We start from the raw sequence: 23,960 nt of genomic DNA, 5'->3' as shown, positions 1-23,960 counted from the left end.
CACGTTTGGTGTTCGCCAAAAGGCATGTGGGAGACTCCCCAAACATATGGAAGAAGGTACTCTGGTCAGATGAGACTCAAATTGAGCTTTTTGGCCATCAAAGAAAACGCTATGTCTGGCGCAAACCCAACACCTCTCATCACCCCGAGAACACCATCCCCACATTGAAGCATGGTGATGGCAGCATCATGCTGTGGGGATGTTTTTCATCGGCAGGGACTGGGAAACTGGTCAGAATTAAAGGAATGATGGATGGCGCTAAATACAGGGAAATTATTGAGGGAAACCTGTTTCAGTCTTCCAGAGATTTGAGACTGGGACGGCGGTTCACCTTCCATCAGGAAAATGACCCTAAGCATACTGCTAAAGCAACACTTGAGTGGTTTAAGGGGAAACATTTAAATGTCTTGGAATGGCCTAGTCAAAGCCCAGACCTCAATCCAATTGAGAATCTGTGGTATGAGTTAAGGATTGCTGTACACCAGCGGACCCATCCAACTTGAAGGAGCTGGAGCAGTTTTGCCTTGAAGAATGGGCAAAAATCCCAGTGGCTAGATGTGCCTAGATTATAGAGACATACCCCAAGAGACTTGCAGCTGTAATTCCACGTCGTAAGGCAACAAAATAGGAAAACTGCCAAGGGGGGTGAATACTTTCACAAGCCACTGTACACTAAGCCCACCCCAACGGCCAGAATACAGTATCAGTTCTCTATGTTTGACAAGTAATATGAAACTGCGGTTTGGAGAATTGTTTATTCAACCTATGTAATGAATTTGGTAATGTTTCTTTTTTTGTGTCATTGAAGTTCTTAAGTTTATGTCCCATCATACAACCTGATCATGCCCGGTTCTGACCGCTAGATGGTGCTGTTCCTGGTATTAGGTAAAGAAAAGTGTGAAGAATCCCCCCCTCAAAGTTAATTCAAAAGTTAACCTTCAAATGATAATGATTTATACATGTAGAGTGGAGAGTTAAAGTTAGAAACATTTACACTACATGATCAAAAGTATGTGGACACCTGCTCGTCGAACATCTCATTCCAAAATCATGGGCATTAATATTGAGTTGGTCCCCCTCCTTTGCTGCTATAACAACCTCCACTCTTCTGGGAAGGCTTTCCACTAGATGTTGGAAAATTGCTGCGGGGTTGAGTTCAGGGCTCTGTGCAGGCCAGTCAAGTTCTTCCACATCTGTATGGACTTCGCTTTGTGCACGGGGACATTGTCATGCTGAAACAGGAAAGGGCCTTCCCCAAACTATGAAAAACAGCCCCAGACCATTAATCCTCCTCCACCAAACTTTACAGTTGGCACTATGCATTCGGGCAGGTAGCGTTCTCCTGACATCTGCCAAACCCAGATTCGTCCGTCGGACTGCCAGATGGTGAAGCGTGATTCATCACTCCAGAGAACGCTTTTCCACTGCTCCAGAGTCCAATGGCGGCGAGCTTTACACCACTCCAGCCGACGCTTGGCATTGCGCATGGTGATCTTAGGCTTGTGTGCGGCTGCTCCGCCATGGAAACCCATTTCATGAAGCTCCCGACGATCAGTTCTTGTGCTGACGTTGCTTCCAGAGGCAGATTTTTACACGCTTCAGCACTTCCCGTTCTGTGAGCTTGTGTGGCCTACCACTTCACGGCTGAGCCATTGTTGCTCCTAGACTTTTCCACTTCACAATAACAGCACTTACAGTAGACCGGGACAGCTCTAGCAGGGCAGACATTTGATGAACTGACTTGTTGGAAAGGTGGCATCCTATGACCTTGCCACGTTGAAAGTCACTGTTTTATTTGTCACATACACGTGTTTAGCAGATGTTATTGCAGGTGTAGCGAAATGCTTGTGCTTCTAGCTCCGACAGTGCAGTAATATCTAACAAGTAATATCTAACAATTTCACAACATATACCCAATACACACAAATCTAAGTAAGGAATGGAATTAAGAATATATTCATATATGGACAAGCAATGACAGAGCGGCATGGACTAAGATACAGTAGAATATTATAGAATACAGTATATACATATGAGATGAATAATGCAAGATATGTAAGCATTATTAAAGTGACAAACTGCCAATGTTTGTCTATGGAGAATGCATGGCTGTGTACTCGATTTTATACACCTGTCAGCAACGGGTGTGGCTGAAATAGCCGAATCCACTAATTTGAAGGGATGTCCACATACTTTTGTATATATATAGTGTATTTGTGCAAATACATCAAAGAAAAATCATATGAAAAAAAAAACAGCATTCTTCATTTTATTATTTCATTACATTTTTTTTGTGCATCCTCTATTGCAGTTATGTCGCTACTTCCCAAATCAGTGTTTCCCAACCCTGGTCCTCGAGTACCCAAAAGTACACATTATCGCTGTAGCCCTGGATGCCTCATTCAACTCATTGAGTGCTTGATGACTAGTTGACAAGTGGAATCAGGTGTGCTTGTCCAGAGTTACAATAAAAATGTATACTGTTGGACCAGGGTTGGGAAACACTGTCCCAAATGATGAATTGGTGCCTTTATAAAAAATAATTAATGGTGCAGAAGATGATGCTTGTTTTTGGTACATAACATGTGTCCTCTCTATTTGGCCAAGATAATGACCTTAATGGATAACTTGGATGCATGAAGATCCAAGATGGCGTAGCAGTGCGGTCGTGTATTTTTCTGTGTCCTTGTGTAAATAGCCATTTATATTTTGTGTCTATTTTGTATATATTTCTCAATTTTACTTTTCATTCTTTAACTAAATATACTTTCCTGCAACCCGCCTCACCCAACGTGGATAGGATTCTATTATTTCTTTATAACTTTTGAATGAACTCAAGAACCTTAAGCTGAAACTAGTCTACATGCAACCGAATGGCTACTTGCTATTAGCCACCGTTAGCGTCTTCACCATTGTCTGTGGCCTGCACTACCCACCAGCCAGCTCTAGCTCTAGCCTGAACAATTTGTCGGACAGTCTGCACAGCGTGCTATCGACCCAGAGCATATCGGATTTTCTGCCGGAATCACTGGACCTTAGCGCCGGATCATCGCAACCAGCTAGCTGCAACCAAATGGCTGTTGTTGTTGGCTAATTACCATTGCCCCTTAGCAAGCACCAGTTAGCCTTGAGCTAGCCTCGACCTAGGCCCATCTCCCGGCTATCTACCTCTCTGTCAACCGGACGGGACCTCCTAGTGTTGACACGGAGCCCCGCCGATCCAACACGACTGGTTTGCCGACGAAATCGTCTGATGTGGATTCAACAGGCTTCCCGTTATGACGTCGACCACGAAGATCCATCTGCTAGCCCCGGCCCGCTAGCACACGCAAACCAGGCCTCTTGCTCGCCAGTGCTGTAGCAGCGCCCCTTAGCAAGCACCAGTTAGCCTTGAGCTAGCCTCGAGCCCATCTCCCGGCTATCTACCTATCTGTCAACCGGACGGGACCTCCAGGTGTTGACACGGAGCCCCGCCGATCCAACATGACTGGTTTGCCGACGAAATCGTCTGATGTGGTTTCAACAGGCTTCACGTTACGACGTCGACCACGAAGACCCATCTGCTAGCCCCGGCCCGCTAGCACACGCAAGCCGGGCCTCTTGCTCGCCAGTGCTGTAGCTGCCCCCGAACTACCTCCGAACTCTCCTATTGCTGTTCACCGGACCTTATGATAACTCAGCTATACAGCTGATGCCTGCTGGACTGTTCCTTTATACGGTACCGTATCCTGTTTATGTTTAGCCTCAGCCCAAACTTCGTCGCCATTACCAGCTGTTGTCTTAGCTCTCTCGAATAACACCTGTGATTGCTTTATGCCTCTCTCCCATGTCAATATGCCTTGCTTATTGCTGTTTCGGTTATTTCTTATTGTACTATTTCACTGTAGAGCCCCCAGCCCAGCTCAACCTGCCTTAGACAGCTCCTTTGTCCCACCCCCATACACGCGGAGACCGACTCAATCGGTGCCTCCAGTGATGCTATCTCTTTCATCCTTACCCAACGCTTAGGTTTACCTCCACTGTACTCATATCCTTCCATATCCTTGTCTGTACATAATGCACTGAATCTATTCTACAACGCCCGGAAATCAGCCCCTTTTTTTCTCTGTACCCAACGCACTAGAAGACCAGTTCTTAAAGCCTTTAGCCGTATCTTTATTCTACTCTTCCTCTGTTCCTCTGGTGATGTAGAGGTTAACCCAGGCCCTGTAGCCCCCAGTATCACTCCTACTCCCCAAGCGTTATCATTTGTTGACTTCTGTAACCGTAAAACCCTTGGTTTCTTGCACATTAACATCCGAAGCCTCCTCCCTAAGTTTGAGTTATTCACTGCGTTAGCACACTCCGCCAACCCTGATGTTTTAGCAGTGTCTGAATCCTGGCTTAGGAAGGCCACCAAAAATTCCCCAACTACAACATTTTCCGTCTCGATAGAACTGCCAAAGGGGGTGGGGTTGCAATCTACTGTAAAGATAGCCTGCAGAGCTCTATCATACTATCCAGGTTTGTGCTCAAACAGTTTGAGCTTCTACTTCTAAAAATCCACCTTTCCAGAAATAAGTCTCTCACTGTTGCCGCTTGCTACAGACCCCCCTCAGCCCCGAGCTGTGCCCTGGACACCATATGTGAACTGATTGCCCCCCATCTATCCTTAGAGTTCGTATTGCTTGGTGACCTAAACTGGGATTTGCTTAACACCCCGGCCAACCTACAATCTAAACTAGATGCCCTCAATCTTACACAAATTATCAACAAACCTACCAGGTAAAACCCAAAATCTGTAAACATGGGCACTCTCATAGATATCATCCTGACAAATTGACCCTCTAAATACACCTCCGCTGTCTTCAACCAGGATCTCAGCGATCACTGCCTTATTGCCTGCGTCCGTAATGGGTCCGTGGTCAAACGACCACCCGTCATCACTGTCAAACGCTCCCTAAAACACTTTAGCGAGCAGGCCTTTCTAACCTGGCCCGGGTATCCTGGATGGATATTGACCTCATTCCTGGTTGTTCTTTAAAAGTGCTTTCCTCTCAATGTTAAATAAGCATGCCCCATTCAAAAAATTCAGAACTAAGAACAGATATAGCCCCTGGTTCTCCTCAGACTTGACTGCCCTTGACCAGCACAAAAACATCCTGTGGCGTACTGCATTAGCGTCGAAGAGCCCCGAGATATGCAACTTTTCAGGGAAGTCAGGAACCAATATACACAATCAGTTAGGAAAGCAAAGGCTAGCTTTTTCAAACAGAAATTAGCATCCTGTAGCACTAACTCCAAAATGTTTTGGGACACTGTAAAGTCCATGGAGAATAAGAGCCCCTCCTCCCAACTGCCCACTGCACTGAGGTTAGGAAACACTGTCACCACCGATAAATCTACGATAATCGAGAATTTCAACAAGCATTTTGCTACGGCTGGCCATGCTTTCCACCTGACTACCACTACCCCGGCCACCAGCTCTGCACCCTCCGCTGCAACTTGCCCATGCCCCCCCCCCGCTTCTCCTTTACACAAATTCAGACAGCTGATGTTCTGAAAGAGCTGAAAAATCTGGATCCCTACAAATCAGCTGGGCTAGACAATCTGGACCCTTTCTTTCTAAAAATAGCCGCCGAAATTGTCGCAACCCCTACTACTAGCCTGTTCAACCTCTCTTTCGTAACGTCTGAGATCCCCAGAGATTGGAAAGCTGCCGCGGTCATCCCCCTCTTCAAAGGGGGTGACACTCTAGATCCAAACTGTTACAGACCTATATCCATCCTGCCCTGCCTTTCGAAAGTTTTTGAAAGCCAAGTTAACAAACAGATCACCGACCATTTAGAATCCCACCGTACCTTCTCCGCTATGCAATCCGGTTTCCAAGCTGGTCATGGGTGCACCTCAGCCACGCTCAAGGTCCTAAACAATATTATAACCGCGATCAATAAAAGACAGTCCTGCGCAGCCGTCTTCATCGACCTGGCCAAGGCTTTCGACTCTGTCAACCACCGCATTCTTATTGGCAGACTAAATAGCCTTGGTTTCTCAAATGACTGCCTCGCCTGGTTCACCAACTACTTCTCAGATAGAGTTCAATGTGTTAAATCGGAGAGCCTGTTGTCTGGACCTCTGGCAGTCTCTATGGGGGTGCCACAGGGTTCAATTCTCGGGCCGACTCTATTCTCTGTGTATATCAATGATGTTGCTCTTGCTGCTGGTGACGCTCGGATCCACCTCTATGCGGACGACACCATTTTGTATACATCTGTCCTTTCATTGGACACTGTGTTAACAAACCTCCAAACGAGCTTCAACGCCATACAACACTCCTTCCGTAGCCTTCAACTGCTCTTAAACACTAGTAAATCTAAATGCATGCTCTTCAACCGAACGCTGCTTGCAGCCGCCCACCCGACTAGAATCACTACTCTCGGCGGGTCTGACCTAGAGTATGTGGACATCTACAAATACCTAGGTGTCTGGTTAGATTGTAAACTCTCCTTCTAGACTCACATTAAGCATCTCCAATCAAAAGTTAGATCTATAATCTGCTTCCTATTTCGTAGTCTACACAGTGCCATCCGTTTTGTCACCAAAGCCCCATATACTACCTGTACGCTCTTGTTGGCTGGCCCACACTACATATTCGTCGCCACTGGCTCCAGGTCATCTATAAATCTCTGCTAGGCAAATCCCCGTCTTATCTTAGCTCACTGGTCACCATAGCAACACCCACCGTAGTCTGCGCTCCAGCAGGTATATCTTACTGGTCATCCCCAAAGCCAACACCTGCTTTGGCCGCCATTCCTTACAGTTCTCTGTTGCCAATGACTGGAACGAACTGCAAAAATCTCTGAAGCTGGAGACTCTTATCTCCCTCACTAACTTTAAGCATCAGTTGTCAGAGCAGCTTACCGATCATTGCACCTGTACACAGCCCATCTGTAATTAGCCCACCCAACTACCTCATACCCAACTACCTCACTAACTTTAGGCGTCAGTGTCACGGATTCTGCCGAGACTGCCCTTACTTCTGGTTCGGGCAGGCTGCGGCGTTCGTCGTCACCGGAAATACTAGCTGCTGCCACTCTGTTTTATGTTTCTATGTTCATCTAGTTGTTGTCTAGTGTTGCACACCTGTTTCCCATTATGGTATTATGTCCTTCCCTATTTAACCTGTTCGCTCCCACTGTGTGTTGTGCGTGTATGTTACTTGTTACGAGTGTCGTTTGTGAGCAGGTTTGCTCCTCCCTGTGTTGGAGGTTTTGCTTGTTTCTTTACTGTACAGTAAAGTAGATTTTCATTTCATTCTGTGTCCTGCGCTTGACTCTGGCCTACCGCATTCCACAGACATTCATGACAGAAACACGCACCACTATGGAGTCAGCAGGAACAGCCGGATTAACGGAGACAATGGAGGAACGAGTCCAACGACAAGAGATGATGATTCAGACTCTCGGTGTCACCATGGAACGAGTATTCCAGACGATGGAACGATGGGAGAGAGGTGGTATCCCGTCACCATCTCCAACCACTCAACCACCTACAACACTGGTCACCACTCCGCCACCTGGGTCCAGTGGGATTCGGCTCTCGCTCCCGAGGGCATATGACGGTACACCTGCCGGGTGCCAGGGATTTCTCCTCCAGGTAGAGCTCTACCTGGCCACCATTCACCCGGCGCCCTCGGGATACGAGAGTGTTTCCGCCCTCATCTCCTGTCTATCGGGGAAGGCGCTTGAATGGGCCAATGCCGAGTGGGGAGGAATAGACTCGAGAACTGTCCGCTACGAGGATTTCATTTTGAACGTCTGTTCCACCTACGACAGGAGATGAGGAGCGTGCAGGAGTTTGCGCTGGAGTTTAGAACTTTAGCAGCCAGCGCGGGATGGAATGAGAGGGCCCTGATCGACCATTATCGTTGCAGCTTAAGGGAGGACGTCCGTCGGGAGCTGGCCTGCAGGGACTCCGATCTCATCCTGGACCAACTGGTGGACATGTCCATCAGGTTGGATAACCTGTTGGCAGCCTGCGGACGTTCTGATCAGGGGCCGTCCATTCCATCCCCCAGCACCTCCGAGCCTACCCCCATGGAGCTCGGAGGTGCTGCGGTTAGGGAGACGGAGAGAGGGACCATCCCCTGCACCAATTGTGGCCGCAGATGACACACTGCTGGTCGGTGCTGGGGAGGGTCCTCAGGAGGTCGAGGCAGCAGGCAGGGCACTGGTCAACCGTCTCAGGTGAGTAGGCACCCGACTCACCCAGAGCCCCCTGTTGCTAATCTGTGTATTGATATTGTTTTTCCAGAGTTTTCACCCCATTCCCAGCATAAGGCGCTAGTAGATTCAGGCGCGGCTGGGAATTTTATTGATCGCCAGTATGCTCGTAGTTTAGGGATCCCTACTGTGTCTGTTGATAAACCTTTCCCTGTGCATGCATTAGATAGTCGCCCGTTAGGGTCAGGCATAATCAGGGAGGTCACCACTCCACTTCTGATGAGGACGCAGGGGGGTCATGAGGAGAGGATTAGCCTCTATCTGATTGATTCTCCTGCATATCCTGTGGTGTTGGGACTTCCCTGGTTAACCATTCATGACCCCACAATTTCATGGCAACAGAGGGCTCTCAAGGGATGGTCCAGTCAGTGTTCAGGGAGGTGGGTAGGAGTTTCCTTTGGGGCAACTACGATGGAAAGTCCAGACCAGGTTTCCACTATGCACATTCCTGCCGAGTATGTCGATTTGGCTATCGCCTTCAGTAAAAAGAGGGCGACTAAATTACCACCCCATCGTCCGGGGGAATGCGCGATAAATCTCCAGCTAGGAGCTGCACTTCCCCAGAGTCACGTGTATCCTTTGTCTCAGGAGGAGAGGGCGGCTATGGAGACATATGTCACCGAATCTCTGAGACAGGGATACATTCGGCCATCCACTTCACCTGTCTCCTCGAGTTTCTTTTTTGTGAAGAAGGATGGTGGTTTACGCCCGTGCATTGATTACCGTGGCTTAAATCAGATTACCATCAAGTACAGCTATCCATTACCCCTAATAGCTAGTATGACGGAATCATTGCACTGGGCACGGTTCTTCACAAAATTGGATCTCAGGAGCGCGTACAACATAGTGCGTATCCGGGAGGGAGATGAGTGGAAGACGGCATTTAGTACCACCTCTGGACATTATGAGTATCTTGTCATGCCATACGGGTTAATGAATGCTCCATCAGTTTTCCAATCATTTGTGGATGAGATTTTCAGGGACCTGCACGGACAAGGGGTAGTGGTGTATATTGATGACATCCTTATATACTCCACTACAAGGGCCGAGCATGTGTCCCTGGTGCGTAAAGTGCTTAGAAGACTGTTGGAGCATGACCTGTATGCTAAGGCAGAGAAATGCCTGTTCTTTCAGGAGTCCATCTCCTTCATAGGGTACCACATGTCCGCGTCTGGGGTGAGGATGGAGAGTGACCGCATTTCGGCCGTGCGTAATTGGTCGACTCCAAACACGGTGATGGAGGTGCAGCGATTCTTGGGGTTTGCCAAGTACTATCGGAGGTTTATCCGGGGCTTTGGTCAGGTAGCGGCTCCCATTACCTCGTTGCTGAAGGGGGGACCAGTGCGTCTGTGGTGGTCAGCTGAGGCGGACAGGGCTTTTAGTCACCTGAAGGACCTGTTTACCTCGGCTCCAGTGCTGGCTCATCCGGATCCCTCCTTGGCCTTCACGGTTGAGGTGGACGCGTCCAAGGCTGGGATAGGCGCTGTACTTTCTCAGCGCTCGGGCACGCCACCCAAGCTCCGCCCCTGTGCTTTCTTTTCGAAGAAGCTCAGCTCGGCGGAGCGCAACTATGATGTGGGGGACCGGGAGCTGTTGGCTGTGGTCAAAGCCCTGAATGCGTGGAGACATTGGCTTGAGGGGGCTAAACACCCTTTTCTCATTTTGACTGACCACCGCAATCTGGAGTACATCCGAGCGGCGAAGAGGTTAAACCCTCGCCAGGCAAGGTGGTCCATGTTTCTAACCCGTTTTGTTTTCACCCTTTCTTACAGGCCAGGCTCCCAGAACGCTAAGGCAGATGCTCTGTCCCGACTGTATGACACGGAGGAGAGTTCCGTGGAGCCTACTTCCGGCGTCGTGTCTGGTGGCACCGGTGGTCTGGGAGGTTGACGCGGACATCGAGCGGGCATTGTGTAACGAACCCACTCCTCCCCAGTGTCCAGAGGGTTGTATGTATGTACCGCTGGAGGTCCGCTATCGTTTGATCTATTGGGCTCACACATCACCCTCCTCTGGTCATCCTGGCATCGGTCGGACAGTGAACTGTCTTAGTGGGAAGTACTGGTGGCCCACCTTAGCTAAGGATGTGAGGGTTTATGCTTCCTCCTGCTCGGTGTGCGCCCAGTGTAAGGCTCCTAGACACCTGCCCAGAGGGAAATTACAACCCCTACCCGTTCCACAACGACCGTGGTCCCACCTATCGGTGGATTTTATGACTGATCTTCCTCCCTCAAAAGGGAACACAACCATCCTGGTCGTTGTGGATCGGTTTTCTAAGTCCTGTCGCCTCCTTCCTCTGCTCGGACTCCCTACGGCCCTACAAACTGCCGAGGCCCTATTTACACACGTCTTCCGGCACTACGGGGTGCCTGAGGATATAGTGTCTGATCGGGGTCCCCAATTCACCTCAAGGGTTTGGAGGACATTCATGGAACGGTTGGGGATCTCGGTTAGCCTTACCTCAGGTTTTCACCCCGAGAGTAACGGGCAGGTGGAGAGAATCAACCAGGAGGTGGGTAGGTTTCTGAGGTCGTATTGCCAGGACCGGCGAGGGAAGTCGTCGGTTTTTCTACCCTGGGCAGAGATGGCAATAAACTCCAACCGCCACTCCTCCACTGACCGCATTCCTTTCCAGTGTGTGTTAGGTTATCAGCCGGCCCTGGCACTGTGGCATCAGAGCCAGATCGAGGTACCTGCAGTGGATGAGTGGGTTCGGCGCTCACAGGAGACCTGGGACGCTGCCCATGAACGCCTGCAGCGGGCCATCAGGCGGCAGAAGGCGAGCGCCGACCGCTACCGCAATGAAGCCCCGGTGTATGCACCGGGGGACCGGGTCTGGCTCTCAACCCGAAACCTGCCCCTTCGCCTGCCCTGCCGTAAGTTGGGTAGGCGGTTTGTGGGCCCATTTTAAGTCCTGAGGAGATTGAACAAGGTATGTTATAGGTTACAGCTTCCTACTAATTATCGCATTAACCCCTCATTCCATGTGTCTCTCCTCAGGCCGGTGGTAGCTGGTCTCATCCGACTCGCCCCGCGCCGCGTCCTCCTGGCCGTCCCCGAGGCCGGTGTCGACGCACGGCTGGAGCCGCGCGTCGGGCGGGGGACTGTCACGGATTCTGCAGAGACTGCCCTTCCTTCTGGTTCGGGCATGTTTGTGTTTGTTACTTGTTACGAGTGTCGTTTGTGAGCGGGTTTGCTCCTCCCTGTGTTGGAGGTTTTGCTTGTTTCTTTACTATACAGTAAAGTAGATTTTCATTTCATTCTGTGTCCTGCGCTTGACTCTGGCCTACCGCATTCCACAGACATTCATGACAGTAAGTTGTCAGAGCAGCTTACCGATCACTGCACCTGTACACAGCCCATCCAACTACCTCATCCCCATATTGTTATTTATTTTGCTAATTTCCACCCCAGTATCTCTATTTGCACATCATCTTTTGCACATCTATCATTCCAGTGTTATTACGAAATTGTAACTATTCTGCACTATGGCCTATTTATTGCCTTACCTCCATAATTTACTACATTCACTGTATATATATTTTCTGTTGTATTTTTGACTTTATGTTTTGTTTACCCCATATGTAACTCTGTGTTGTTTTTATCGCACTGCTTTGCTTTATCTTGGCCAGGTCGCAGTTGTAAATGAGAACTTGTTCTCAACTGGCTTACCTGGTTAAATAAAGTTTTTTTTTTTTTTATGAATTTCACCTTTACGTCTATTACGACTGTCATCCACCCAAAGGTGAAATTCATGCATCCAAGTTATCCAGCAAGGCCATTTTCTTGGCCAAACAGAAAATACACATGTTATGTACCAAAAACAAGGATCATATTCTGCACAATTAAGGCACCAACCACTGCAACTGGTCGGAACTGGGTAAATCCATTTTAATTCAATCACTTTTTGACAGCTCCCGTTTTGATTTGAAAGAAAACCTGCCATAAATATTTGCCCATTGTAGAAGTGCTCAGAAAATGACTTTCTGGACCTGAATGCCAAAACATTCAAGAGATAAAGGTGCTCAAAGTTGACCAGTTTTTGCATAACCCACCATACCATGAGACATCCATGTCTTCATCACTAGAAAAGATAAACGGTTGAGATATAATTTAAAAGCTTACAAACAGGGTTGTCAAACTTTTGTATAATTTCTGGATTTTGTTTATAAATATTATATCATTTTTTTACCATTAACGCCAATTATTTAAAAACGAGTAAACTCCGATTATTTTCATATTCGCATATGTTGTAGCATAGATCCTATTTTACATCATTTGAGGTTTTTGTATTGTGCCCGCCATCGGTTGAGACACAACATGCTCTTGAATACAGGGTGGGTGTCATGTTTTGGCTGATAAATGTACTAAAATGGGGATTCAATTCAAATGTATACTTTCAAAATGGTACACAAAGATGGTTGTAGGTCCAAACCAATATTCCCTCTAAGCTGCGCGAGTGCGCGGGGGACTGCCGTGCAGAAGAAATGTCAGCCCACTCAGAGAAGCACGAGATTGAACTTCACTCAACTTTGTAGAGTTTTCCCCATTCGTTAACACTATTAACGTTTCCCTTTTCTGTGGGAATTGTGATCGAATCAACGCAATATTAGCCACTTTCAATGCAACATACCGAAACAAAACAAACTATACAAGAGATTTTGTTGTAGGCAGAACGCATCAGAGTAGGATTCTATTGCATTGACAGGCATGACTCAGGCCCGTACTGGTGCGCCATAACCAATCAGAGCTGCAGTAGGCCTATATGCAAATAGACCATTGCCATATATGGATCTGTGCCATTAACTTTGAACTGGACTGTTTTTACAGCATAAGCGGTGATGAGTAGATGCGCTTGTTTTGAGATCAAAGCGAGAGCTACATGTAGCTACGTGTGCACATTTGTTCATATCCTTTGCTAGTTAGTGAGCTATTGGCCAAGTTATAGATCATTTGTAGTCAGCAATGGGGGAGTGATTGCTTCCTACATGAACAAAAAACGTGTGCATTTTTAGACATCTTTGAAAAGCGAGTCAGGTAAAGAGCTTTTTATGTCTTAAAGGCATCATTTTTCTGATTCTCTGTAATAATGGTATGGGAATAATGATGCATTTTATTTTGTAAAGTGGTTTCTTGCATCAAACAACACAACAACATTTTCAGTCATATCCTTGTCTGAAGGACAAGTGGATAAACAGGTTAATGTCAAATCCTCCATCAAAAGCATTTTCTCCATTGCTTTTGATGGTAGGCCACTCTAGTAGGCATTACGATCAAATAGCCACAGTAGCCTACTTGACTACTGTTAAAACTAATTTAAAGTGGGTACAGCCTCAGTGTTCACAGTAAACACATGCCGGAAGTTGCACAGAATTTTCAAGTTTGCGCTCAGCCGACCTGAAATTAGCTCAGTGACAAAAAAGGTTTGAGGGAACATTGGTCCAGAAATCAGAGAATGTTAAATGGAAATATCTGTTGTTTTTAATTATACTGTCAATCCTCTATAGGAAACCTTTTGAAATCATAGAAATATAGGTAATAGAATAGACATGACCACTTAAGTTGACATTTAACGGTGGGTGGATCGGCAGCCATCTTTGTGGTAGTAATTAGAAGTTACAATTTCATTTCAATTTACATTTCAATGGTGTACCAGATAAATTGCAGTAGTCTGAAGGGATAGGTCCATTCTATGAATTATATTTATATGACTGAAATGACACCCACCTTGAATACAAGAGGGTGTTGCGTCTCAACCGATAGCGGGCACAGTACAAAAACCTCAGACGATGTAAAATAGGGTCTAAGCTACAAATTATGCAAATATGAAGAAAAATCTAAGTTTCCGTATTTTTTGATAATTGACGTTAAAGGTCAAAAAATGACATTTGTATAAAAAACATTTTTTCAAGAAATTATGAAATAGTTTGACAACCCTGTTTGTAAGCTTTTAAATTATATCAAACTCAACTTATCTTTTCCAGTGATGAAGACATGGATGTCTCATGGTAGGGTGGGGTATGCCAAATGGGTCAACTTTGCGCACCTTTAAGAATTTAAGCCAAACTGTAACTAGGCCACTCAGGAACATTCAATGTCGTCTTGGTAAGCAACTCAATTGTATATTTGGTCTTGTGTTTTAGGTTATTGTCCTGCTTAAAGGTAAATTTGTCTCCCATTGTCTGTTGGAAAGCAGACTGAACTAGGTTTTCCTAGTTCAGAGACTTGTCCCGAAGCAACTCTTGCATTGTCTTGGCTGTGTGCTTAGGGTCGTTGTCCTGTTGTAAGGTGAACCTTCGCCTCAGTCTGAGGTCCTGAGCGCTCTGGAACAGGTTTTCATCAAGGATCTCTCTGTACTTTGCTCCGTTCATCTTTGCTTCGATCCTGACTAGCCTCCCTGCCGCTGAAAAACATCCCCACAGCATGATGCTTCCACCACCATGCTTCACTGTAGGGATGGTGCAAGGTTTCCTCCAGACGTGACGCTTGGCATTCATGCCAAAGAGTTCAATCTTGGTTTCATTAGACCAGAGAATCTTGTTTCTCATGGTCTGAGTCCTTCAGGTGCCTTTTGGCAAACTCCAAGCGGGCTGTCATGTGCCTTTTACTGAGCAGTGGCTTCGGTCTGGCCACTCTACCATAAAGGCCTGATTGGTGGAGTGCTGAAGAGATGGTTGTCCTTCTAGAAGGTTCTCCCATCTCCACAGAGGAACTCTGGAGCTCTGTCAGAGTGACCATCGGGTTCTTGGTCACCTCCCTGACCAAGGCCCTTCTTCCACGATTGCACAGTTTGGCTGGGCGGCCAGCTCTAGGAAGAGTCTTGGTGGTTCCAAACTTCTTCTATTTAAGAATGATGGAGGCCACTGTGTTCTTGAGGACCTTCAATGCTGCAGAAATGTTTTGGTACCCTTCCCCAGATCTGTGCCTCGACACAATCCTGTCTCAGAGCTCTACGGACAATTCCTTCGACCTCATGGCTTGGTTTTGCTCTGACATGCACTGTCAACTGTGAGACCTTATATACACAGGTGCGTGCCTTTCCAAATCATGTCCAATCAATTGAACTTACCACAGGTGGACTCCAATCAAGTTGTAGAAACATCTCAAGGAAGATCAATGGAAACAGAATACACTTGAGCTCAATTTCGAGTCTCATAGCAAAGCGTCTGAATACTTATTGTAAATAAGGTATTTCTGTTTTTGATTTTTTATAATATTTAATTTGCAAACATTTCTAAAAACCTGTTTTCACTTTGGCCTCATGGGAAATTGTGTGTAGATTGACGAGTAAAAAATATAATTTAATCGATTTCAGAATAATGCTGTAACGTCACAAAAGGTAGAAAAAGGGAAAGGGTCTGAATACTTTCCAAATGCACTGTATGAGTATATGAAATATATGAAATAAATGTTACCAATAAATCATAAAGATACTGTATATCTGATATTTATAAAAGGGCAATTTTCCTTCATTTTTAAACCAATTTTAAACCTAAATCCAATGACATGTTTTGAAATGTTTTGATTTCATGTTGAGTTCACGTTAGTTGACAACTTAACCAAATCAAAACTAGACATTGAACTGACTTCTGTGCCCAGTGTGAAGGGCACTCTTTTCCTTCAGATATGAATGATGTTTCATCACCTTTGTTAACCTGCTTTTCCCCTTCAGGGAGGACATCTTTAATATTTAATGTGGTAATCATGTTTGTAATTCATGCCTCAGTAGACCATATTTTGTTTCATTAAACATTTCATGGATGACGTGCAAATTCTTGTTTGATTATTCAACCAGACTTTTCTGAAATCTCAGGGTAGGAGGACAGCCATCTCAGAGTAAAAATGTAGCAGACGGAACACAGCCCAGTAATATTTCCCTCACTGAAGACAATACACAAATCACATGAGTCTTCGGTCCAGTTCAGAGATAATCAGAGCGGTCAGATTAGAGCTGTGTTGATCCGTTCTGTCCGTGTCCCCTTCTCTCCCATCCCCATCCTGCCTAGGGGCCATGAGGTAGGGTCCCTCTGAAGCCCTGTGAGACACACCGTGATCCCAGCGCACGGGACACAGCTGGGACTCAGCATCCTGATCTTTCACACTCTATTCCACACAGGGACACACCGCTACGTTCTGTCCCCCATCCAGACCTCATACTCTCCAGCCTGTCCATCTGTGTCTGCAGAGGAAGGTGCACCAGGGGACCTCTCTCTGTCTAATTCTTTCTCCCCCAGTCCACACAGGTATCCCAGAGGGGAACAAATACCACAGAGCTCAGTACCTCTCTGGAACTCTCTGTCATCGGATCTCTAGGTTCAGGACTCAACAATCTAATCATGATTAGATCACTTGGCCACAAATCATTTTCTAGCTGGGTCGTTCCAGGAGTTAAAAGCCTGTTATATTAAATTAAGTGCCCTTTAATATGAACCACATGGTTTTCACTATCATTGTAAAGCCCTAGTTATTTTGTTGCTTTGAGAAAGTAATTTCTTAAGATTCAAATCAAATTCTATTTGTCACATGCTTCGTTAACAACAATGCAGATTCTTATTTATTATGCAGATTCTTATTTATTTCATGTGATTAGTGAATTATTTACGCCTGTCCCTCATTTTAAGGTCAATCTTGTTACGTGAACTGAACACTTGTTTTAATATGGTTAAACTACTCCTTAAAAAAAAAAAATTCAATAGAAACATTGAAGATATATTCAAATCATAGTGTAAAAGCAGGTGAGCTGCTTCTACTCTTTTTGGCCATTTTCTGGTGTTTAACAATAATGAAAAAGTGAAGCTTGCATTCAATTGCCCCTCCCTGTTGCACACCAGCTTCCATAGAGTGGTGAGGAGGAGCTCTGCGGACCCTTCGTGTCCAGAAGTAATTTAGCCATTAATTGTAGCCATTGGCGCTCTGTAGAGTTGCTATTTTCTCGAGTTTTCTCATGTCAATTAAATTGTGACATTCCTGGATTACTCATTCTACTAATAAAGTCAGATTTAATCAACAAATACGATAGTCAGTAAAAAAAAAGTTTAAGGGTACAAGACTGTGTACATATCTGGCTGTGTTGGCAAAATTACTACATTTCCCATCGAACCAAGTGGGGAGAGCCTGCCCGTTGTCATAGTTCCAAGATCAGTCAGAAACGTCCAGCTAACCCTACGCCAATGACGACGGTTAATGTCAAAACTGAACTTGGATCTGCGTTAAGTAGCAATGATATCCTTCGTCACCATTGTCTTACGACACAACAGATACTAGCGCGAACCAGTCATGACTATTCAACAAAACAATAAATCATTTTCAAGTTTCTTTCCAGAGAATTTCTTAGCTACATGATTTTATAACTAACTAGCAAAGGAGTTTTGAAGTTGAGGGTGCAATTTATGAAGTTTGGCAATGTATTGGTCTTCACAAAGTTCGCTGCTTCAGTGTTATGAGATATTTTTGTCAGATGTTACTATGGTATACTGAAGTATAATTACAAGCATTCCATAAGTGTCAAAGGCTTTTATTGACAATTACTTTAAGTTTATGCAAAGAGTCAATATTTGCAGTGTTGACCCTTCTTTTTCAAGACCTCTGCAATCCGCCCTGGCATGCTGTCAATTCACTTCTGGGCCACATCCTGACTGATGGCAGCCCATTCTTGTATAATCAATGCTTGGAGTTTGTCAGAATTTGTGGGTTTTTGTTTGTCCACCCGCCTCTTGAGGATCGACCACAAGTTCTCAATGGGATTAAGGTCTGGGGAGTTTCCTGGCCATGGACCCAAAATGTCGATGTTTTGTTCCCCGAGCCACTTAGTTATCACTTTTTCCTTATGGCAAGGTGCTCCATAATGCTGGAAAAGGCATTGGTCGTCATCAAACTGTTCTTGGATGGTTGGGAGAAGTTGCTCTCGGAGGATGTGTTGGTACCATTCTTTATTCATGGCTGTGTTCTTAGGCAAAATTGTGAGTGAGCCATCTCCCTTGGCTGAGAAGCAACCCCACACATGAATGGTCTCAGGATGCTTTACTGTTGGCATGACACAGGACTGATGGTAGCGCTCACCTTGTCTTCTCCAGACAAGGTGTTTTCCGGATGCCCAAAACAATCGGAAAGGGGATTCATCAGAGAAAATGACTTTACCCCAGTCCTCAGCAGTCCAATCCCTGTACCTTTTGCAGAATATCAGTCTTCCCTGATGTTTTTCCTGGAGAGAAGTGGCTTCTTTGCTGCCCTTCTTGACACCAGGCCATCCTCCAAAAGTCTTTGCCTCACTTTGCGTGCAGATGCACTCACACCTGCCTGCTGCCATTCCTGAGCAAGCTCTGCACTGGTGGTACCCCGATCCCGCAGCTGAATCAACTTTAGGAGACGGTCCTGGCGCTTTCTGGACTTTCGTGGGCGCCCTGTCGCCTTCTTCACAACAATTGAACCTCTCTCCTTGAAGTTCTTGATGATCCAATAAATGGTTGATTTAGGTGCAATCTTACTAGCAGCAATATCTTTGCCTGTGAATCCCTTTTTGTGCAAACCAATGATGATGGCACGTGTTTCCTTGCAGGTAACCATGGTTAACAGAGGAAGAACAATGATTTCAAGCACCACCCTCCTTTTAAAGCTTCCAGTCTGTTATTCTAACTCAATCAGCATGACAGAGTGATCTCCAGCCTTGTCCTCGTCAACACTCTCACCTGTGTTAACGAGAGAATCACTGACATGATGTCAGCTGGTCCTTTTGTGGCAGGGCTGAAATGCAATGGAAGTGTTTTTGGGGGATTAAGTTCATTTTCATGGCAAAGAGGGACTTTGTAATTAATTGCAATTCATCTGATCACTCTTCATGACATTCTGGAGTATATGCAAATTGCCATCATCAAAACTGAGGCAGCAGACTTTGTGAAAATTATTATTTGTGTCATTCTCAAAACATTTGACCACGAGTGTAGACGAAAACTAGCATAGTTCAGTTAGCCAGGGAAATCTGGGAAAAACAAGCTTGGGACAGGATATAGCTGGGCGCTAATTCAGGTCAGAGATTCTAGTTTTTATGCCCTGATATCAGGAGCAGGCAGCGAACATTTTGATTAAACAATTCAGTGACTGAAACGAATACATCAGATGACAAATACTTAAGTAGAGCAAATCGATATACAATCCTGAAATCAGCTGTAACTGTCAATAGTAAAACAAAGCTTAAAATTATGTTTGAGAGAACCTGAATCCAGAAAATGAATGACGACTCCTCACCACTCTATTCCCCCTGTCACAAAGGGATTTATCGCTGATTTAAGATGAAATTGTCAACCCTGTTACCGTCAATCCTGTTTTTTGTTTTGTTTTGTTTTCTTGAAATGGGAAAACATATAAAAATTTTAAGTTGAACATGTGTTCTTTATGACTGAATGTTAAAATTAGGTGAAATAAAACATTTTTAAAAAGCAAAACAGATGACCTTACCCAAAAGGCACTCTATTGATGGAATGACCCAGCTGTTATGCTTTTTGCTATGGTAGGCTCTGCTGTACACACTCCACATACATGCTTGTGTACAGTATACAGATACTGTACGCACATAATGTTGGAGAGCATTACTTAATAAATCCATTGACCAATCTTCAATAAATACTGTAAAACTTTAATTTATAGCCCGGGCATTTATCTGCTTCAATCACTGAACACAACCAGCGCTTATTGGAGACAGGTTTCTCTTTGAGCTAGGTGTCTATTTCCTTCAAGTGATACTTCAGGATTTTGGCAATGAGGATAGTATTTTTATATCGCTGCATCTAGTATGAAGGAAGTTAGAGGTAGTTTTATTAGCCAATTCTAACTAGCATTAGCGCAATGTCTGGAACTAGCATGCTAGGTGTTACCATAGACGTCCAGTCATTGCACTAACGCTAGTTAGCAACTGTGCTCTAACGCTAGTTATCAACTTCCTTCAAACTGCACGCAGAGACATAAACTTCATTGCCAAAATCCCGAAGTATCCCTTTAATTCACACAGCATTTTGCTCTATAACATTTTGAAAAGACTACCACACTGTTGTGACCAGTATGACCAGTGTAAACATTATATTAACAAATCCATCGCTGATCAGACTTGCAAAGACTAGACTGCCTGTCATACACCCCCCAATTTCACGCTTCAGCAACATGGAGAGCATTATTTGATATTGTGTTGTCTTTTTGGTGGCGCCATTGCTAGGATTTTTTATTTTTTTATGCACATGACCGTGGGAATATCAGAGCTGTGTACACGGTAACCTCGTAAACAATTCATTTAGACCCCGCGTTTATTTGAAACAGATGTTTATTTGCTGAAATGGATGGCGATGCCCGTCTATTAAAAGGGACAGGAGGCTATTTGAGACTCTGCATTTAATTGAAGTTTTATGGTAGGTATAGTAATGTGGAAATAAAATGATCATAACACACATCTATAATCCCAGCAGTGACACACAACGGAGATAGATAGAGTTGTTTACTGAATGAGGTTTGCTCTATGCTAATTGTCATTAAGTAGCCAATTTCAAGTGTGTTATCAGTATAAATCCGTCCCACCTAATTTATTTCAATCCGTCATTTTGCCGGGATGTGATCTCCTCTGAGCCTTTGTTCTCCTCTGGAACAGATTTCTCAGTCCCATGAAAGAGAGCTGCTTCTTTTATCAGAGTTAAAAACAAGCGATCAAAGGGATTTGATATCTGTTTAGAAAAGATTAAATGAGCCAAACTCACGACTTTAAGGACAGGAAATACACAAGTATAAATAACAACCAAGGGATCAGTTTTGTGTGTCTTCAACCTCAGTTTGTAAAGTAGATATACGCTGTATGTTAGGCAGTGTGTTGAGGTTGTGTGGTTAATTTTTGGAAAAGTAGTGATGTACTGTGAAACTCAAAAATAGCAAAAACGTGTGACTTTGTTTACTAAATCAAAGTCTATGTGACTTGATAACTCACCCTGTAGTCGCTGGCCGTGACGTAAAAGATGGGCTGGAAGGCCAGCCAGATGATACAGGTGGTGTACATGGTGAACCCAATGAACTTCGCCTCGTTGAAGTTCTCTGGGCACTTCCTGGTTTTAAAGGCGTAGACAGTGCAGAGGATGATGAGAATGCAGTTGTAGGTGAGGGATATGAGCATACTGGAGTCCTTGCTGTTGCACTTGAGGGTGACTATGTCCCTCCTCTCGGGGTTCACTTCCTTCCTGACCCCCGGGGCCTCCACCAGGAGCCAGACCATAACCACCACCAGCTGGCAGGAGATCAGACCCCCGCAGATGGCCACCTGGGAGGCAGGGCTGATGAACCTCGGCCGCTGGGCTCCGTCCTTCACCCCGCTGAAGATGCGTGCAATGCGATTGGTCTTGGTGAGAAGCGCAGAGTAGCACACAGCGAAGGAGGTGCCCAAGCCTAGTCGACGTAGGGTACACACAGCCATGGAGGGCTTGGAGATATAGATGAAGGTCATGCTGTAGCACATCAGAACACCCAGCAGGAGGATGTAGGACAGCTCCCGCCCGCTTGCCTTCACCACAGGGGTGTCGTTGTGCTTGAGGAAGAGGCCGATGATGAAGAGTGTACACATCATGCCCAGGCAGGAGATGGTAACAGGGCCTATAGCCCAGGCATCCTCCCAGCGGATGTACTCCTCGGGCAGGTTATAGCAGCCCGTCAGGTTGGCCAGGGGCCATTCGCTGAACTTGCAATCGGCGCAGGTGAGCTCGTCCTTCAAGTACTGGTAGGGCTGGCAGGGGATGCAGATCCAGCAGCACACGTCTCCAGGCTGCATGCTCTTCACCTCGTTCTTCCTGCAGGGGTCGCTGCATTGGGAGGTGGGTGCGGCATGGCCCTCCCAGGGGATCTGGCTGGTATTGAGGGTCAGATTCTGGGCCCAGTAGCCCACCTTACGGTAGACGTAGCGTCCGTCCTCTTTATGATAGTGAAAGATGTTGTAGCGGCCTAGGCTGTCTCCAAAGGTATCGAACCTCACCATGTTCTCTGTGTCTGCTGGACGGAATGGAGCTGCAGGGTGAGAAAGAGAAGACCATGGTCATGTTGTGATGGTTGAAAGTCAAATAAGCAAATTAATGTTGATCCTTAACAATACACTATATAATTAACACTCTGAACTCTGACTCGTATTTTGAATTGATTGTGTTATTATTTCCTAGCATTATGTGTACAATGAATCCAGGGTCTTGGAGTCGACATGTTTTGATTGAATGAGCTTGTATCTGCTTCATCACTTCACCTCTCTGTATCTCCCCTCTGACATTCCATTCCTTTCACAACAGTAACTGATGCATCGGGGACACAGGTGCAAACCCAGCATTTACATAATTGAAGCCAGAAAGTTGAGTCTGTTTTCTTTGACACAGGCTTAATGCACTCGAATGAGAACCTCAGGAGAGGTTTAAACGTGTTTTTTACTATTCAGGTGCCAACAACTATGGGTGTACAACAGATTCATTCAACACCATGGAATAAACAGTTACTATACAATCCCTTGGTACCATGTCAAAAAGATTGAACATTTATCTTAACATCAATCCATTTGTAATGTCTAACTATGGAATAATACATTCTTAATGTCTAACTATGGAATAACAATTTGCAAGCCATGGATAGAAATACCAATGCATTTATAGCTAGAAAGTAAACAGAGCAAAATGACTGACTTGCAACTGGACAGTTGAGATTTTTTTAGATTATTTTAACCATTCTCAGCTGAATAGCCCCATTATTCTCCATAGAGAATCATCTAGTCTCTTTTGAACTAGAGGAAATGGGGCTTTGTAATGGATGAAGGATCACTTGTGACCCTGCTGTACTGCCATCTCCCCAAAGATCTCCATACACTTCAGGCTATCAGGCGATTCTAGTCTTGTAATCCAATCTGATGTCTTCTGACATGGACGGCTGAGATGGATAGCTTGGCTAAAGCAACCCTCATGGACTTTGAACCCCACCACCATCACTCATGCATGAAAATATTCCCGCCTTTTACTCCATCACTACCTTAAGACTTGGAGACATACAGCTACTCATTCAAGGGTTTAGTAGTTAGATCATTTGGCTTGGTGGGGTTGTTGTTCTTTGTGTTGTACAGATGTGTTGATGCTATAGGGTTTTACATAAATTATCTGTTACACTGACTATCTCTGGTCACCACCTGACTGAAAATGCTGTTTCCTGATGAGGGTGTTTATGTGATTCCTATCTGTAATATTCAGGCTGTAGTCCAAGTCACTCTCCACCCACTCCAGGCAGATGAGATGCGTGACAAAATGAGCCTCAGCGTGTGAGGCTGGAAATTGATGTTTCATCTTTGCAAATTGAATCATTACAAGCTCTTATCTTCAGCAGATATATAAAAACAACTAGAATTAGTCCTGGACTGTTCCCACGTACTGTAGGAAGGTAGGAATTGATACAATGGATCTAAATGTATGTAATCAAATTTGTCAGCAAGCAGGGCACTCATTGGCAGATTATGATTGCAGTATATCATGCAGTGCAGTTTTCATTTTCAACTTTATGTGTCGAGAGGCTAATAGCAGACAAAGGGATAATATAGATGAAAGTGACTTTAGTCATAAACCAAAAATCAAGTACAAAAAAAACTGTTGAATGTGGTCTATTTGTTCTCTGGCAATATGTCAGGTGTCAATGTGCAGCGGTAGGACGGAGTCAGGCGCA

At 45.2% G+C, this 23,960-nt stretch overlaps 1 protein-coding gene across 1 annotated transcript in view; it reads right to left on the bottom strand.

Annotated features, from left to right (window-relative positions):
* The window catches only part of grm2a (glutamate receptor, metabotropic 2a), a gene marked incomplete at both ends in the record, with an annotated part of 69,909 nt that overhangs the window by 8,531 nt on the left and 37,418 nt on the right, over positions 1-23,960 (bottom strand). Inside the window, one exon of the mRNA XM_084167984.1 lies at positions 21,220-22,283. Within this exon, the coding sequence (XP_084024110.1) occupies positions 21,220-22,283 (1,064 nt within the window). The remainder of the gene's footprint in view (positions 1-21,219; positions 22,284-23,960) is intronic.

Source organism: Coregonus lavaretus (genome assembly GCF_964263955.1).
Source record: "Coregonus lavaretus genome assembly, chromosome: 8".
In the NCBI taxonomy this organism is placed as follows: Eukaryota; Metazoa; Chordata; class Actinopteri; order Salmoniformes; family Salmonidae; genus Coregonus; species Coregonus lavaretus.
The sequence above is the reverse complement of the archived record's forward strand: the minus strand, read 5'-3'. Positions and strand labels throughout refer to the sequence as shown.